The following is a 17,380-nucleotide window of genomic DNA, read 5'->3' on the forward strand; positions in this document are numbered from 1 at the left end:
TGATTTTATTGATATTTTGCACTTTTTCAATGCACTATATTTATCTGCAGCTGCGGTTTCTAAAGCTGATATTCTTGTACACAACATAAACGAACTAAAATTATTGATGACCTCTGATCTACACTCGCCAAGTTCTTTTTCACAATATGTGTAAATCAGCCCTGTGCCACCCCCGGGACATAAATACTGATGCTTTCAGAAAGACATGCATAAGACTGCCTGTTGTAAAAAACATCGCTGTTAGCGTTTTAATGCTTTCCTTTAAGGATCATGTTAGAAAAATGAAGATAATACAGAAATGTAGTTCCTTTAGTTTCCATTTGCAAATTTAAAGCAGAAGTAAACATGTTTACAGCCTGCTACAAAGCTTTGGCCTCTATGAATAGTTTCTCTCTTTTTGTAACTCACCTGATTGATTTTGTTAAGCCTTAAACTCATACATGAGGCCACGTTGATTAACACATTCGGTGGTAGCAGTCAGCTATGGCCTTTCTCTTTCTGAGCATTTCTGTGGTCATTATCTAATAAATAATATGTTTTGAAGTTCGTCCTTCAGTTTTGGTCAGTGATTTTCTAGTATTTTATTAGCCTGTTACTTAGGAACAGTGCACTGCACCTGTATATTTTAAGACAGCAGGCAAATGTAGCTGACAACTTAGCATGTCCCTCTATAGTAACACCTGGTTCCCAAAACCCTGTGATGCTATTAAAGCTGGCGATGGGTCACGTTACTGTGGCTACGTCCATGATTTAAACCCAGGCCACAGTCTCCTCCTGCACCTCCTAAACTTTCGTTGCTTAAACCTGATCAAGTAATGAGTGAAAACCAGCTGCTTTCCCTTTTCCACCAGAGCCAAACAGTGTGCAACGATGGATGCTGTTTGGGATTTTGGATTAGGTTAAATAAGAAAAGTGTCCCTTATATAGCTGGAGAAAAATAGCAGTTAATAGGACAGAATATCAGCAAATTGATCAAATTAGGAAAATTGTTGCAGTCCCGATGCAGGATTTTTGCTTGCACCTCACTAAATGGCTTAAAATGATAAAGGCATTTGTATCATTAGAGTAAATTACTTAATTTTCTTTTCTTGTAAATTAATACTAGGATTTTTAAAAACTAGTTTCAACTTAAATGTATTATTTGCATAGTTTCTTAGTTGAAGTTATTTTTAGAGCAGCGTTTGTCTAACAGCCTCACAGTTTTGTTTAATGAGCTAATTAAACACATTTCATCTGTAAATAAATGGTTGATGCTGCGCTCTAAGCATCAGTAGGATCTGAGGATTTCTTCCAGAATCACTTTGGAAATGATAGATTATGGAAGAAAGATGCTCTGTGATAAATGCAGTTTGCCATATAAACATTATCTTTATGTATTTTATAGTATTTGTAATGAAGTTTTCCAGAAATGTCTTTAGAAATCCTAATGCTGATTAAATTAGTGATTTGAGTCAGTAGGATGCAGGATGAGATCACACAGCTTACAATATGTTCAAACAGATTATAGATGAAGCTGGAAGCTTCCTGAAAGCCCCACAGTCCCACTCCATCTTTGTTATGCAATCTCTCCATCTGCTTAAGGTGAAACCCTCCAATCCTCCAACCCACAGAAATATTTTACATTGTCTGTGTGTATCACTGTAACACCCTGCAGTGGGAGTACTCTCCATTAAACAGGGGACTAAGCCAACATCAGCAGCTCCTATCTACATGCTAGAGACACACTGAACATGTGGAGACATCCCAAACAGCAGCTCGGTTTTCTTTTAAATAATTGAACTGGAACCATCCATCACAAAGCACTGTTAGAGAAATTCTTCACTCATTTGACCTTCAGCTTTAAACAAAACCTGCAAAACATTGCATGTAAGTTTAAGTGAAAATTTAATAAACAATAAGAAAAAGACAGAAGAAAAAATGAGAGCAAGTAAACAGGACAAATAACAAACTACAAGAGAGAGAAGACAAATGTTAATACGTGGAGTCAGGGTATATACATGTATATCTGGAGTGAAAAGAGGCAAATTGAGAAGAAACAGATTCAGAAGTACATCATGGGAAATCCCTCAGCAGCCTAAGCTAAAGGATGGTTCAGGGTCAAATGGTCCAGCCCTAGAAGTTTTATCAAAAAGGAAAGTTTAAACCCTAATCTTAAAAGTAAAGAGGGTGTCTGACTGAACCCAAACTGGGAGCTGGTTCCAAAGAAGTGGAGCCTGAAAGCTGAAAGCTCTGCCTCCTGTTCTACTTTTAAAAACACCTGGAGCCACAAGTAATCCTGCACTCTGAGAGGGAAGTGCTCTGTTGGGATAAAAGGGCTATACGATTTTTAACATGTGATGGGATCAGATGTTGCATGTGAGGAGAAGGATTTTACTTCAACTCTAGATTTGAAGACACTAATGTGGAAGAAGTACTGGCCACGTTCTCTAGACCCTGTTCTGGTCTCAAACTCCTTGATTCATATCTTTTTGTGGCTTTAAAGAAAAAACAAATCTAAATGTAAAAATTAATGAAAAAAGAATCACAATGACTCAGATAATCCTTCCTCTTTGTTTCAATATTAGCTTGATTTTAGGATCCTTTAAGAAAAGTGATTGTTGATGGAGTTCGACGGGGCCCTGTTCTTGGCACATTTCTTTCTTTTCTTTGTAGACGACACAGTTTTATACATTTAAAACAATGTTCCCTCTAATTTTTCACGTGTCTGAGCGAACACACAAACTCCCTGAGCGTCCCTTGGACCACTGTGAGCAACAGCAGACGTGTGCACTGTGGTCACGCCAGCATCGAATCCATCCAAGTTACATTACAGCATTTACATTTATGTTAGACGACTTTTAATCAACTGCTTTAGCCCACTTACAATGAAAAATTTTAAAAACCTTGTTCATGACCTGTGTAGCATGTTAACACTATTGGAAGGAAAAATAACTTCAACTCCAATTTTGAAAACACAACTTTCTTTCTTTCTTTCTTTCTTTCTTTCTTTCTTTCTTAATAAAGCTCTGACTTGTATTATAATACTCTCTCCCAGACCACAGACTGTCTGTGGTCTGGGAGAGAGTCTGTAACTCTCTGTCTGGAAAATACAGTATATAATGACCAATGTTGGGCAATTCATTATATAGTTACTTCTTCAAAAAAGTAACTGAGTTTTGCAAAGCCAAGGCGTTTTTTAAATAAACATTTCAAACTATTTACAGAACAATCAGCTGTTCTGCATCAAATCTGATGCCACACAAATTATTTGTGCCGCTCCAAAAAATAATTTCTGTCCACTATGAGATGAAGGAGAACAGCAGCCTGATACCTGCAGGCCTGACAGCAGCAGATGTGTCACTGCTGTAACACCTGTAACACTCAGCAGGCGCCTCATTGTTCTGACACACACAACACTACTGACTACACTACACACTAACTACACACTATTTGCGCTAAACGTTGCGAATCTCTCACATGTCCGTCACTCCTAAAACTTCCCCCTACCTAAACAACTAAATGCCATGTTGCCATATCAATTTTTGATTGGTCGACATGGTACATTTTTCCACCAATAGAAAAGCAGGCTGGGGGGGGGGGTTTGCTCACAGGCGGAGAGGTTTTCCTTATTAATCGCCGTTTTTACCGTTTCTTCGCACAGTAAATATAAACAACAACAGTATTCAGGAAGAAAACCAAACATTGCAGATATTTTTATCATAACTCTGGTTTTACGTGGCCGATCAACACAATTTAAAAACTGGTATAAAGTCCACACTTTTCCTGTCAGTTGTTCCGTCTGTCCTGCTCACATCTCCAGTGGTTGTACACGTTGTCATTAACGTGGCTTCACTCCACATCAGCCGCTTTGCTAGCTAAAACACCGATGTCGGCACATAAGGACGCTGTCATAGCCTGGCAACCACGTTGATTATATATGAATGTGAATCGCATCATTGGCTGGACTATGGGATAAGGTGGCATCGTTCTAATCCCATACGGGAGCAGCCAGTCACTTACTGACTAACACTGCAAAACAGAATTGTTAAAGTTTTAATTTTAATTTCAATTCAGGTTAGACTTTTTTGTGCGCAGCGCAGATTTTCTGTGCGCAGAGACCGTGCCAGCAATGCGCAATTGCGCGCGCGCGCAGCTTAGAGGGAACATTGATTTGAAGTCATCTGCAGTTAACATTTAATTCTTTCAAGTTATCAGTTTTATGACTGACAAGTTTAACTAGAATGTTTTCCACCCACACCCGTGAATCTGACTACGTTTGGTGCGTAAATCATTCTCGATGAGTTCTTGAGCTACAGGCAGTCTGCGTTTATTAAACTACAGAAAGGTCCAATTTTATGCCAGTTTGAAAGAAACTGAAACAAGAAAACTGTTTAGCGCTAACTCGTGACTTCTCGCAGCTTACTGTTCACAGAACGTTCCCCACTGCGATGATGCAAAGTGGCATGTTGCAGCCTTGGCATCAGCCAATAATCTGTCTTGAACGTTTTCCATCACGTCAGAGTCATTGCTCTACATATGATCAGTGAAACGTCTCATTCTTAATCCGCTGCATAACCTAGATCAAAGCATAACTCTGCACGCTGTATGGCTGGCTGCAGCACTGAACCTTGAGTAATCAGGACTAATGCTGACTCAGTCAGATCAGGGTCACCTCAGATACTGGTCCAGAGGGACTGGGAGAAGGCTAACTAAAGACGTCATCAAGGTGGCAGGACCGAACGTGATCGGCTTCTTCTCTGACACAACCAGTCATTATTACCTAAGAAGGGATCTAAATCTCATTAACATCATGAGAACAATGCAGTGTTTTACATACTTACTGTAAATATCAATTAAGAACAAAGTTTAATTTCCTGAAGCCACAAAGATTTTGTGTTTATTAAATATTCGGACTATAATCCCATCAGAATATAAACAACACTTGGAGCTGGTTGGATAAAAATATATGATGATGAAATAAACAAGTTAGGTCGTCATACATATCATTTTTGCAGTACAGCAGACAGTTTTATGCATATGTAGCTCCTCCTAGTGGCTACAGAGGCTATTAAAGTTTTTCAGGCTTGAACTTGCACGTGTGCTTGTGTGCACCAATTCTCGGCATAAAAATAAAGCACTCTGAATCTGACAGTAAATAAAAAATATTTATTTAACAAGCATTGGATTAAAACTAATTTCTAATATGATTTAAATAAAGTCAAATACAGAGAGGCAAAGTGTTGTTCGGATGCTTCAAATGTGCAAATGCTGCAAAGACACAATGCAAACCAATCAAACGCCAAACAGCATGTGACAACAATTCAGACATCCCTCAAGTTTAAAGCATTGCTCCTCTTGTCAGCTCATGATGCTGTGCACATTATAACTATTACTTGCAAACATCCACTAGAAAGGGACAAAAACTCATCACACCTTCAAAAAGCTGCAGTTCCAGACCCTGAAAGCTCGAGCTATTTATTTCTTCACTGGACTAGTTTGTTTTATGTTTATTCACAGTAACGATGGTCTTTCATGTAGAGAATCGTTGGACTGTGTTATGATGCAATGTTATGCTTTATAAGCAGACCACTGGCTGGACTGCAGTCTGTGCACAACTTTAACTGTTGGAAACTAAAGTTGTGGCAGCTTTTTATCTGAGTGAGACCTCAATAATCAGACCTCACTGAATTCTCCAAATACTAAGGAAATGTGCTTTAATACTTCATCACCTCCTTTAACAGAAGACACACTTTATTAAAAGAAATAATACCTTCCAACAACTCATATGACCCACATAAGAAAATCTTGCGCTGAGTATGAGTAGACAGCAGAGAGAATAACATTTCCTATTACAAATATTTGGTAATAAAGTGCTATTTTCACTGGATTGTCTTTGGTCAGCCTGCACGACCAGCAAAGAAATCTAAGAGGACCTGTTTGTAGTCCAGGTTCATGATTCTGTAGTTTTGCAACAGAACGCCCCCATCAGTAACATCTGCCCTGGTGTTGCTAAGCAGCACCGTCAGGCGGAGACACAGAACACGACCATTTTTAGAAAATATTAGACCACAACTGAACTGGACCAAAAAACAAGGTTCTAACAGAAAAAGAACATTTCACACTGTGACTTTCATGAACTACTTCCTTAAGAAAAAAACAAACATGTCAAGATCTAAAAGGGTCCGACTGGCATCTGTTCTCTGCACACTGTGGAGCCTCAGAGGAAGCTGTAACCTTAGATAACTTAAAAACACTCGAAGTTTGGAGAAAGACTTCCTGACTCAACTCTTTTACAATGAGTTGCTTTCATTTTCAAATGAAGTAGTTTGATAATCCTAATAAGCTTCTGCAAATGTAAGTGTTTGTGTTTTTTCTTTCATGGTTGAGATTTCTTGACATCCTGACAGATCTGCACTGTCTAAATGAAATAAAGGCCAAAGCAGGTCTGAACAGATTCCAGTAAAAATCAAAGAGTATTTTTATTCTGAATATTTATGATTTCCAGCAACCTGCCAGATGGCGACTCTTCCTCCCTTGCTTTTTAGAAGCAAATATTAGATAAGTGCAACATAACAATGACCACCAAAGACCCAAAGTCTTATCTGTTAACGTCTGCCAGCTTTCTAAAATGAGACATATACTGTGGGCCCCACAGGATGAAGGAGGGGTGAAAATGTGGAGGTACACTGTGTGCTGTAAAACCTCAGCCTGTGAAGGGTTTCTGGCAGCACTGCGGTCAATGCCACTGGCTGCGACGGTCACGTCTTTTTTAAGAGTCTGATCTCCATCTTCAGGTAAGTTTTAAGGTTCTCATCGAGGACGTTCTCCTCAATAGCAGCAAGCGCCCGCTCGCTTCCATCGTTGTAGTACTCCAGCAGCTGCTCTGCGTGTTCGATCCACACGCAGTTATGACAGCCACTCATGCAGCAGTGCGTAGGAGGCGGCGGGGGACCCTGGGCGGGGGTCCAAGTGGAGATGGAGTCACGCTTTTGCTCTGTGTCGGCGGGCTCAGAACAGTCCGTCAGAACAGGAGGAGCAGCAGGCGAATCTGGTCCTGCAGGGAGGTGGTGAACAATCCCGCTGTGAAGATGACTCGTCCATAACTGCTGAGGACAGTGAGAGGACCAGTGAAAATCATGTGAAACATGGTGAGGACACATCAATCTGTCTTTACATTTTAGTCTCTTAAATACTAATGATAATAATAATACTATAAATATTAAGTATTAATAATCTCTTCATATTTCAGGTGTGTGTATGTAAAGATACTTAAATTAGAAATAGGGTTATAAAAGCCCCATCGTCCATTTTCTATAAGACACTGTAAAGATTTTAGTGAAACTGTGCATGGTGGTGGATTCAGTAAGTTAAAATCAAGCTATTCTGTGTACATGTACAGTAAGTACACTTTCATATATGAGTATAATTACTGAAGAAAGGGAAAAAAGCCTGACGATGCAAGCAGGACCAAACATTTGTTCCCGGGGCTGTAACTTCTTGATCCTAGTATGGTCTCAATAATAATGCAATAATAATAATAATAATAATAATAATAATAGTAGACTGAATTCTCAAGGCTCTCCATTTCCTATCTGCTCTTTACAGGGTTCAAAGGTTTGATCCTGGTCTGTAAATCCCTCCAGCCTCTCTGAATTCCTCTCTCCAGCCTCCCTCCAGTTTGTGTCGCTTATCTCGGTTCGGCAGTCTAAGGAGAGCTCCCTTTCTCAAGTAACGTCCTTCAGCTCTCCTGGGAGGGACACCGGGGCTTTCCCAACCCAAACGAGTGACCGTGTAAAGTTACTCCAGTGTTAAAAACACAACGGACATCATCAGCTGTTAAACGAACCGTTAGCTTAGCCACCAACCTTTCGTAATGACGCCGACGACCTCACGGCTTTAACACCCGCACACAGCATCGCAGAGTCGGGCAGGACGGGCGGTTATGCGTCTGTGTGGTTCATTTTCTAGAGTGAATGTTTAATTAAGCTGTTCCTTCCTGGAGTTTACAACTTCCACCATGTTAGCTGCTGTGACAGCTAGAGCTGCATTGCTTCCCATTTTTCAACTCTGACCTTTTGAGGCTGGTTGTAAACAACAGCGGTGATTGGCCAATATAAAGCATATCACCCAATTAAATGGGGGCTTTGTAAAATTTAAACCAATTGAAAGCATTGATTAGGTTTTTGGGCGGGACATAAAAATATTTCCCTCATCTGGCCAGCAGGTGTCAGTATTCTACAATACAAACAAAGCAGAAACGGCAGTAAAGCCAGACAAATATTAAAGACACACATTAAAAGTCAAAAATAATATTTGTCTTCACTAGACGGAATGATTACTATTAATACTACAGTATTCATTTTATAGTTATAGTGTTTGATCACTTACCGCACTAGAAATGCCATATTTGCCTTGAGAGTGTTGATGGAGAAGTATAAAGAAGGTCAGGAGCTTCACTGCATTTTGCTGAATCAGAGAAAGCCGTGGTACAGCAACTCAAGAGTGGTAGAAAAGTATGTGAGGGTGGGGCAGGACATATAGAGGGACAGTGGTAAGATGTGTGGTAGGAATGACAGATGGGTTCAAGGTGGGGGTGAGATTACATCAGTGATTGGCTATGAGTCTCTTCTTGTTTGCATTGGTGACAGGTTGAGAAATGACATCAGGCAGGAATTTCCGTGGACTGTGATACTTGTAGATGACACTGTGATCTATAGTGAGAGAAGGGACCAGGTGGAAGAGAGCCTGAAGAGGTGGAGGTATACTTTGAAAAGAGAAGCCAGAATACATATGTGTGAATGAGAAGGAGACAGGTGGAAGTGGATGAGTGAACAGTGTGCAAGAGAGGTGAAGAAGACAGTACAGGCAGGATGGAGTGATTGAGTTATGACAGAACAATAGCAACAAAAGTGAAAGTGAAGGTTTACAAGATAGTAGTGAGGCTTGCTATGGTGTACGGTTTGTGGCACTGACCAAACAACAGCTGGGGGCAGCAGAGCTGAAGATGACCAGAATGGATAAGATTAGACATGGATACATCAAAGGGACAGGTCAGGTTGAGCAGTTTGGAAACAAAGCTAGAGAGGCGAGGCTGAGATGGTCGACATCAGCAGAGGAGGGATAGTGGATACACATAGCGTTTCCTTTTTGGATGAATAAAGTTCTTATCTTGGTGAAATTCTGAATGCTGCAGAACATAATTATTTTTAATATATATATTTATCCTTAGTGGTGGAACATTATTATGGACATGCACTGAAATAAAACTAGTAAAAGTTACTGTCTTCAACAGCTACAGTGGTGAAATCACACACATTAATGTCACATATATTAAAATAATCAGTCACAGAGGAGCTTGTTTCTGCGATGAGTACTTCAGGTATACTTACCTTTATTTAAAAAACAAATCAGCTGTTTCTGACAATAAGAAGAGATTAGATTTAGATTAGGTTTAGAAGTAGTCACTGTAACACTGGTTCATCTTTACTGGCTTTTACTGCCGTGCACCACTTTTACATACAAAGGTAAACACACTGAACCAACTGACCAGAAAGCATGTGGCCAATCAGGCCAGACAGCTTCTATTCAATGCACTGTGCACTTTACCCACACACAGTTATCTCTTTCCTTCTATGGATTAAGAGCGGGCCCATTTAAACAAACAAAGGAGGGGGAGATTTTCCATTTAACTTCACATCTCCGTTTGGCCTTGTGTTTTAGTGGAGTTTAAGATCAAGGATCAGGAGGTTGAGATCCTCAGGCTAAAAACAGAAATTTGATTAAGAAGAAACTCCTAAAAATAAGAAGTGTGTAACTGGAAACTGGAGTCTAAAAATTTTTGCCTCAGTTGCTCCTGAGACAGACAAAATGATCTCAGTAGCTGGCCGTCTGTTAACTGCTAGGCTATACTGGAAGACATAAAACAATGCAGTATCCAAAATTTCTCCAGGGGATTCATGTGTAGATAAAAAGATTTTCATTTATGTTTAAATGGATAAACATGAGATTTTTCTTGATGTAAAACCCTTTTTGGGACCGTGTAGTGGGACCTCTAGTCCTCTGAAATGTATCCTTACATTTTGCATTATGTCACAGCTGTTGGTGATTTGTCTGGTATTTGATTCAGACTGATTGTATATTTTTCATTCTGAATGAAGTGGAGATGATCCACACTGATTTGTTTTTAACAAAATGCTTTAAGAATAAAGTCAAATGATCCTTTTACTTGAAGACAGGAGCAAAGTGTCTCGGTTGTCTTAAGAGCTTGAAAAAAGAGAACACCTGGACTCGGTGGTCCTGAGGGGTCGCTGACCTACTGCTGATCACATGACTCATATGAGCCAAGGTGTAAAAAAGGGATGGGTTATTTTCATCACAGGGGGTTAAGGGTGAAACCACCGTGGGACTTTACCACACCCTATCATGTGACCTATTGGCTCATCTGGGGCAAGGTGACCCTCAGGACAACCTTCAAAGGGGACAACCCTCACTAGGGGACTACCTGGGACTCTCCACCTTTTGTTTTGAATTGAACTGTGGATGCGAGGCAAAACATCTTTACAAGCTCAACGAAGTCCAGTTGCTTTCTTTTCTCAAGCTCTTAAGACTTCCATGACCTGGATGACTGAGAATCTACACAGACTAAGCACCTCGGTTGCTTTCCAGGGCGATATTTTGAAATCTCTGTTTGTCAAACACTTCATTCAGCTCTCTTACAGCCTTTGTGCTGTGCTCTGCCCTTTTGTGTCACACCTTTGTAGCATTAGCTCATTTGTCATTCCAGTATTTATTCCACCTGAGCAGCACTCTGCAAATATCAAGCTTTTAAACTGTTTTTGTGTTTTCCAGCACAATTCTTCTGTAAGATTTTCCTGTTTGTTGCTCATTTTTAGTTCCTGTTAGATTTTCTCATGCGTGGAAGTGACCCGTTTATGGACACTGCCCTTCGCCTGCCTCTTGTTTGGATTATCGGCCTTACTGACTGACTTTTTTTGTTACTGTACTAAAAGGCTCAAATGCTTTCTCCACAAAGTATTTTCAGTGACCCAGATTTAGGTGAATTATGGCTCAGTGGCCTGAAAGAGCTTTACAGCCACAGTAAAGCAGATTTGGTCGGTGAAATGTCTCCACACGTGAAGACAAACCTTCTGATGTCGTTGTTCTCTGCATGGCCGTGGTTTAACTGTTTGATCAGTTCCCTGATGCATGGAGGACATGTCTCTGTGTGTGTGTAGTGTGAGTGAGGTCCCCACAGACTTCAGTGTTTGCAGTCCACATCCATGGTAACGTGTGTGGAAACACAGCAGCTGCTCAGCCTGGCATGAGATACCAGGTGTGTGGTGGGGCATGTTATCTCAGCAGAAGTCCCCTCTGTGACTTATCCTGAGGAGAGGCTCAATGGTTCAGTTTTAGCATAATGGTTTTATGGTTTTCATAAAAAGAGTCCACCCCACAAAGGTTTTGTTATCAGGAAGTGTGCCCGACAGTTTGTGATCTTCCCAAAATAAAAGAAGATACTAATTAATGCAGTCACATCATAATGCACATAGAAATATGCCTTTTACATTACACGGGGTCATCTGATCAGCTGCTACTGTAATATAGAAATGCAGAAAGATAAGCAAAGAGGCAAAAACGATCACAAAGACAGTGACACACGTGATTACCACAGTGATACACAACAACCAAAAAGAGACAAATGAAACACCAAGACACAAAAAAGTAACAGCGACGGTTACTATGGCCACAGTGGCATAAAAGGTGACAAAAAGTGTAAAACAATCACAAAAAGACCCCAAATGACCACAAACAAACACAATCTCAAAAGAATGACAGACACAGTTCCCACAGTGATATAAAAACACAAGTAAAACACTCAAACTGTTGAAATTGAAACTATCTGAAACTATCAGACTCACCATAGTGACACAAAGTAACCACAAAGAAACAAAACAATCCCTTAATGACAACATATTTAAAAATAGAGGTTACAAATTAACGATACAAAACAAACAAAGAGACACAATCACCAAGACATGGAAAACAACTGAAAATAGATCCAGTCACCAGTCAATTACAGGGCCAGTGCACAGAGTCAGACACCCACACATCCACACCCACAGCTGTATTAGCATCACCGTTTAAACGTGCATGTCTTTGGACTGTGGGGTGAAACAGGGGGACACACACAGGTTGCTAATCACTACACGTGCTGCCACAAAACTAAACACAAAAGCCTTTTAAACTGTGTTGACTGAATGCAGTCTGTGCACAGGAGTATACACACATGATAACAAATACTAATAAATATTACACAAAATGTTGCTTTTACATGAACTTAAACAAAAGTTTGATTCATTTGTGGAATGCAAAGTCATGGTTAAGATGATCAGGGAGCTTTGAGAACCTTTCAAGTATGCCAGGCATTTGAGTGCAGTGGAGGCCATGGGGTCGGTTTTCTCCAAGAGCTCCACCAGCTTCTTTCCTCAGGAGCAGCCTCACCCCTATTTTTGATTTAGGAAAAGTTTCACATGGCCCCAAAGTGCAGTCTCAGCACTCCTCTGGGCTTTCTGGGAATTCCCTGAGGTGCTGCAAAGATGAGTCTTGAGTTATTTTACTACAACAAAGTTTCTCTGTGTGTAGGACGTTTTCATTAGCAGGGATTCGATGTTTAATATCCAAACAGAAGCAAAATATGCGTTCAGTTTTTGGATTAGGGGCCCAAAGGACCAAAAAACAAACCAGCAGTAAAACTGGTGTGCACATTTTTTGTTTGGGTTTATTTTATTGGGAGTTTCTTAATTTAACAGCTGACAAGTGTTCAGTGAAATTAAATAGGGTTAAAGGATAAAAGCCTCAAACTTTAGACATCGTTTTGACTTTTTAGAAACTGCTTTGACACAAACAACACGCAGCTTTGCAGTGGCTGCAGGCTTTCTGCAGGATTAGCTTTATCACAGATAATCCCAGTGAAAGCCTGGGTGCACAAAAGGTCTGGGAGTATTTCTAACAACTTGTTGCACATTCACCCGCGCGGTGGGAAATATTTTCCAGGCAAGTGCGAGAAATGTGATAAGACATAAAACAACCACAGACTAACTTCTAAGTGATAGCAAGGAGACGTAAAATAGCCATAAAAAAGCACAAAAACCCACAAAGAAGAATAAAATCAGCACAAGTTGAGTCTCAGAACAAGAACTAAGAGACTCAAAACGAAGGTAAAGGGATCAAAACAAGCACATGTCTTGAGTTTATGAACTTTTAGTTTGGTTTTCTGTAATTATCTTCTGGTATCTTCTTAGATTACGCTGTCTTTAGCTCCATGTTTTCCCTTTCCTCCATTCCTGGTCATAGTTTTTGATATATTTATCTTTATGTATTTTTCTTTTTGTTTACGGTTCACTTCCATTCTCCCATGCCAGCTCCTTTGTTTTGGGTTCTTTTGTCTGTGTTTTCCTGTTGAGTTATCACGTTTCACTTCCTGTATTATTTTGTCAGTTGTCTTTTGTGCCTTGTGTTTGGTTTTCTTCGGCGTCTCTGTTGTTCCCCACAGCTGCGATCACTTTCTTTTGTAGCTCCGTGTGAATAACAAGCTTAAGTTTTCCCATTTCTTTGCCAGTGCATTAGTTAACACTGCCTGTAATGTTTCTGGTTGTTCTGTGTTCCTGCTTCTATGGTTCCTCCTGGATTTTGTCATCTGCTGGATTCTGGATTCTGAAACTCAGACTGGCAGCAAAGTGTTGATTATCATTTCTGTCATGCTGTCTGACCTCAGATATGAGGCATGCATATTTTCCTCTCCTACAGGTTGGTGGTGCAGAATAGGTTTATTTGGTAATGCACCTCTAATAGGACAGCACTGCATGACTGAGGAAACAGTTTCTTGCTGCTGGTGTGTTAACAGTCTGGGCAAACAGGGAAGAGTGGCACTGATAACTCCCGCTGTTTTGTGAGTCTGCGACGATGAGCTCAGTCTAACAGGTAGCATGGAGGTGTTTTGGTGCTCAGGTGTCCTTCCTCAAGGTCCTGATGGCTGACTCACAGCACCAGCTTTGTCCTGAGCGCACAAAGACCACACTGTTCACTCACTCGTGGAGCCGCTGCTTCCATAAAATCACAAGGAAGTGAACAGTGAATGGCCAGAAGTGGCAGAAAAATATTTGTGTGTGCGAGTCAGTTTACCAGGAAAACAAATAAAGTGTTGAATTGCATTTAAGCGTATTTTTGAATAAGAAATCAGTGTAAATTATTGCTGTTGGTGATGGAAAAAACTACATCACAGCACAAACTGGTTGTTGACCTAATCCGATTACATCATCTTTATTGCACATTATCTTTCATTTATGACAAAACTATCTGAAAATGTCTGATAATCAGGATCCAGAATGGAAGTGTACAAATTGCAGTCATGACTACTAACATGTAACAGGCAGTTTAGGGTCATCTGTTATCTGAAATGTAAGCAAGGCTTGGTTTGCAGCACACAGTCCAGTCCAGTGTCTTTTCTTGGGTAGCTTGTATCCATGGCAACATTATTGTTTCTAAGTTATTTTAGAGGTTACTTCTGTGCAGATCAGAAAAGCATGTAAGCTTAACATTTTCCCAAATATTAGAGTTTCAAAGACCTAAACTAGCGTTGACAAGTCCATCCATCCTCCTGCTGCTCTTCATCCCATGAGGGCAACAGGGCAGAGACATCATTTCTCCAGTGCCTTGTGGATCTACCCTGGGCACTCCTTGCAGTAGAACATGCCTGAAACACCTCATCTATCAGGTGTCTGTGTGTTATGTTAGGCAGTAACTTAAAAAAGGTGATCTATGGAAAATATGATTGTAAAAACTGTCTTTGAAATCTGTAAATCAGCTGAAACAATCACATTTGCTTATATTGTTTATCCCCTCACACCACACAAACACACACCACACTGCACTTATGTTGTCTGAACTTTGTAGCACAATGAGGGGTTTTTCCCTCAGAGGACGAGGCAGTAACAAAGTAAACAAGAGCGAGGCGGCGGAGGAAGTGTCTAATTAAGCCCAAATGAGGAAGGAGCTCCTCCAGGTGAAAAGAGCTTTTCAGAAATGCAGTCAGAAGATAAACCTCAAGCATAATGAGCTGTTTTTGCTGCTACAGTTTCAGCAGGTGCACATCAGCTGCATCAACCCGGGTGATCGTATAATTTCATTATTGAAAACTTTGAACATGTGCAGTGCATACATGAGGAAGAGGAGTTTATATGTGTGGTAGAGGGTTGTGCACACTGTGTGTTACAATATAACAAGTGCTTTTTCCAAAAAGAGTCAGCTGCCGTGGTCACATTAATTTTATTACACTGCTGTGCTTTAAAGTGTGTTTACTGTATGCTTTTTGGACAATTGCAGCAGCTAAAAGTTAAAAAAAACCCAAACCTTATTAATCTTATTCTGGGCCTTTGTGTAGCCCTTTCATTCATCCCCTGTATCCAACTTTAGATTTTGGCTTTTGGCTCATACTCTGACCTCAATATTTTAAACTTTGACCATTTGTAGCAGTTATGCCACTGTAAAACAAATGTATACGTAATCCTTTTAAAGCTTTCGGTATTTTACAATCTATTTCTTTTAAGAGAATATAAGACTGGTGTGTTCTGTGAAAGCCAATAGAGCCACATTAGTGGTGTGAGTTAATTTTTCTATTATGAGCAATCAAATGTTATCAGAAATCACTGTTTTGGTGCATTGACCCTTTAAGTTAGATTTCCTATAAATCACAGTCAAAATCCATTAGTAAAACAAGAAATTAACATCAGGACATGACATCATGTCCTGGTCCAGAGCATCACACAGTCAGTTCAGTGCCAGTCTGATCAGGGAAATCCAGAATCCTGCCTTTTATGAATTAGTTAGAAGAAGAATTTTACTCATTATGACCTCCAATTTTTTGTTTTTTTATTGTTCTATTTTTCCTATCGTGTTATTGTAACATTTGTAACCAGGGTTATACATGTTTAATATGAACATACACCACTGTAGCACAATATAAATGCTAAAAAAGCTTCTTTGAAAAGTCTGTAGTTTTCTTTCCCAGGTGAACTTAAATAGTGTCGATGCTCATTCTTTGAATCTGACAGATTGGACTGAACTTCCAACCAGACTGTGGTATAACTCTGTGTTTTCACCTCAGGTGCGCCAGCTGGTAAATCATTCGCTGCCGCTGAGGTCACATGAAGGTCAGTGATGGTTGAGCAAAAGCAAACTGAATTCTTTTAGTGTTTGTCAGGGAAGCACAGGAACACCGACCAACCAGGTGCCTTAAATATTAACACTTGGGCCACCAGCACAGTTCACTGTCGCTAAAGGAGACGGCTATTAGCTCTGCACGTTTCAGCTGGTAGAGATGCCTTTCTTGATGCAACTATCTCGATAGGAACAGCAGTGAAAATGCTCATGAAAGACAGGCTTGGTTTAATCTTTTTTTATTATAGTGTTAACATAACAGTGTATTTGAACGCTGACGTGAGGCCACCAGGTGATGTCCTGCTCGGTTTGGTTTAGTGAGAGGGGCTGGAAGGCAGCAGAGCGGTGGGAGATATTTTGAAGGGACAGAGGTGCTTTGACTGGAGCTGTGAAGTGGCAGAGTATGGGTCTGGCTGCCAAGTACACCGAGCCGAGTCTATCAGTCATTCCTGGAACAAATGAAGGACAAAGTCAAATTACTTTTATGTTACATATTGACTATGTCTGGAAGGAAGCTGACCTTAGTGTTGGTGTTTTGCATCATTACAGACATTATTTAATGTTGACAGAGAATTGCCTCATTGCTTTTATTACCAGTGACAGTTTAGCTGACGCAATTTATCAGACTGCACCTAAAACTGATTTTCATCATCTTAATATTACATATAATGGACTCTGGAGACTCTGATCAAGCTGTCCTTTTAAATGTATTAACTTTAACTTTCATTGCAGTCTAATTTTTTTTTTTAAATTTAGTTTTATGTATTTGAAGTTGTTAATTAACTTTTGTGTCTACAAAGGTTGGTAAAAAAAGCCTTTATGTTTCAGGCCTGCTCCAGGTGGAATAAGTTCCCTTTAAAATACGTGTTTCTTGTCATTTTTAATAATACGCTCACTCAAACAAATCCCAAAGATTCTTAGTGCTGCAACTTTTGCCTGTGTGCGAGTATCAGCTCTGGTAAACTGAATTTTGGTAAATGCTTGTTAGGGTGTTTGAATTGGTTATCTGCTAATGCACCCCTTGGAAAGTGTGCCTCACCTCATGACGCTGCCTTTCACACTGTGTACACAGTCCATTACTGTACGTCACATCCATGCCATAAAGTTGCATTTATGGATATTAAAGGCTCAGCTGCAGCGTCGTTTCTTGTTTGCCTCAGTTTATTTCCAGGCTCAATAACAAGCT

General features: G+C 40.1%; 1 protein-coding gene across 1 annotated transcript; it reads right to left on the bottom strand.

Annotated features, from left to right (window-relative positions):
* Positions 1-5,130: 5,130 nt before the first annotated feature.
* On the bottom strand, positions 5,131-8,164 carry oxld1 (oxidoreductase-like domain containing 1). Its single transcript, XM_082544434.1, has 2 exons — positions 7,845-8,164; positions 5,131-7,085 (listed from the first exon to the last, which is right to left on the bottom strand). Exons 1-2 carry the CDS (start codon positions 7,893-7,895, stop codon positions 6,738-6,740), a joined length of 399 nt encoding a protein of 132 aa, XP_082400560.1. The 5' UTR covers positions 7,896-8,164; the 3' UTR covers positions 5,131-6,737.
* Positions 8,165-17,380: the final 9,216 nt, after the last annotated feature.

This window comes from Aulonocara stuartgranti, assembly GCF_965226115.1.
Source record: "Aulonocara stuartgranti genome assembly, chromosome: 8".
Taxonomy (NCBI): Eukaryota; Metazoa; Chordata; class Actinopteri; order Cichliformes; family Cichlidae; genus Aulonocara; species Aulonocara stuartgranti.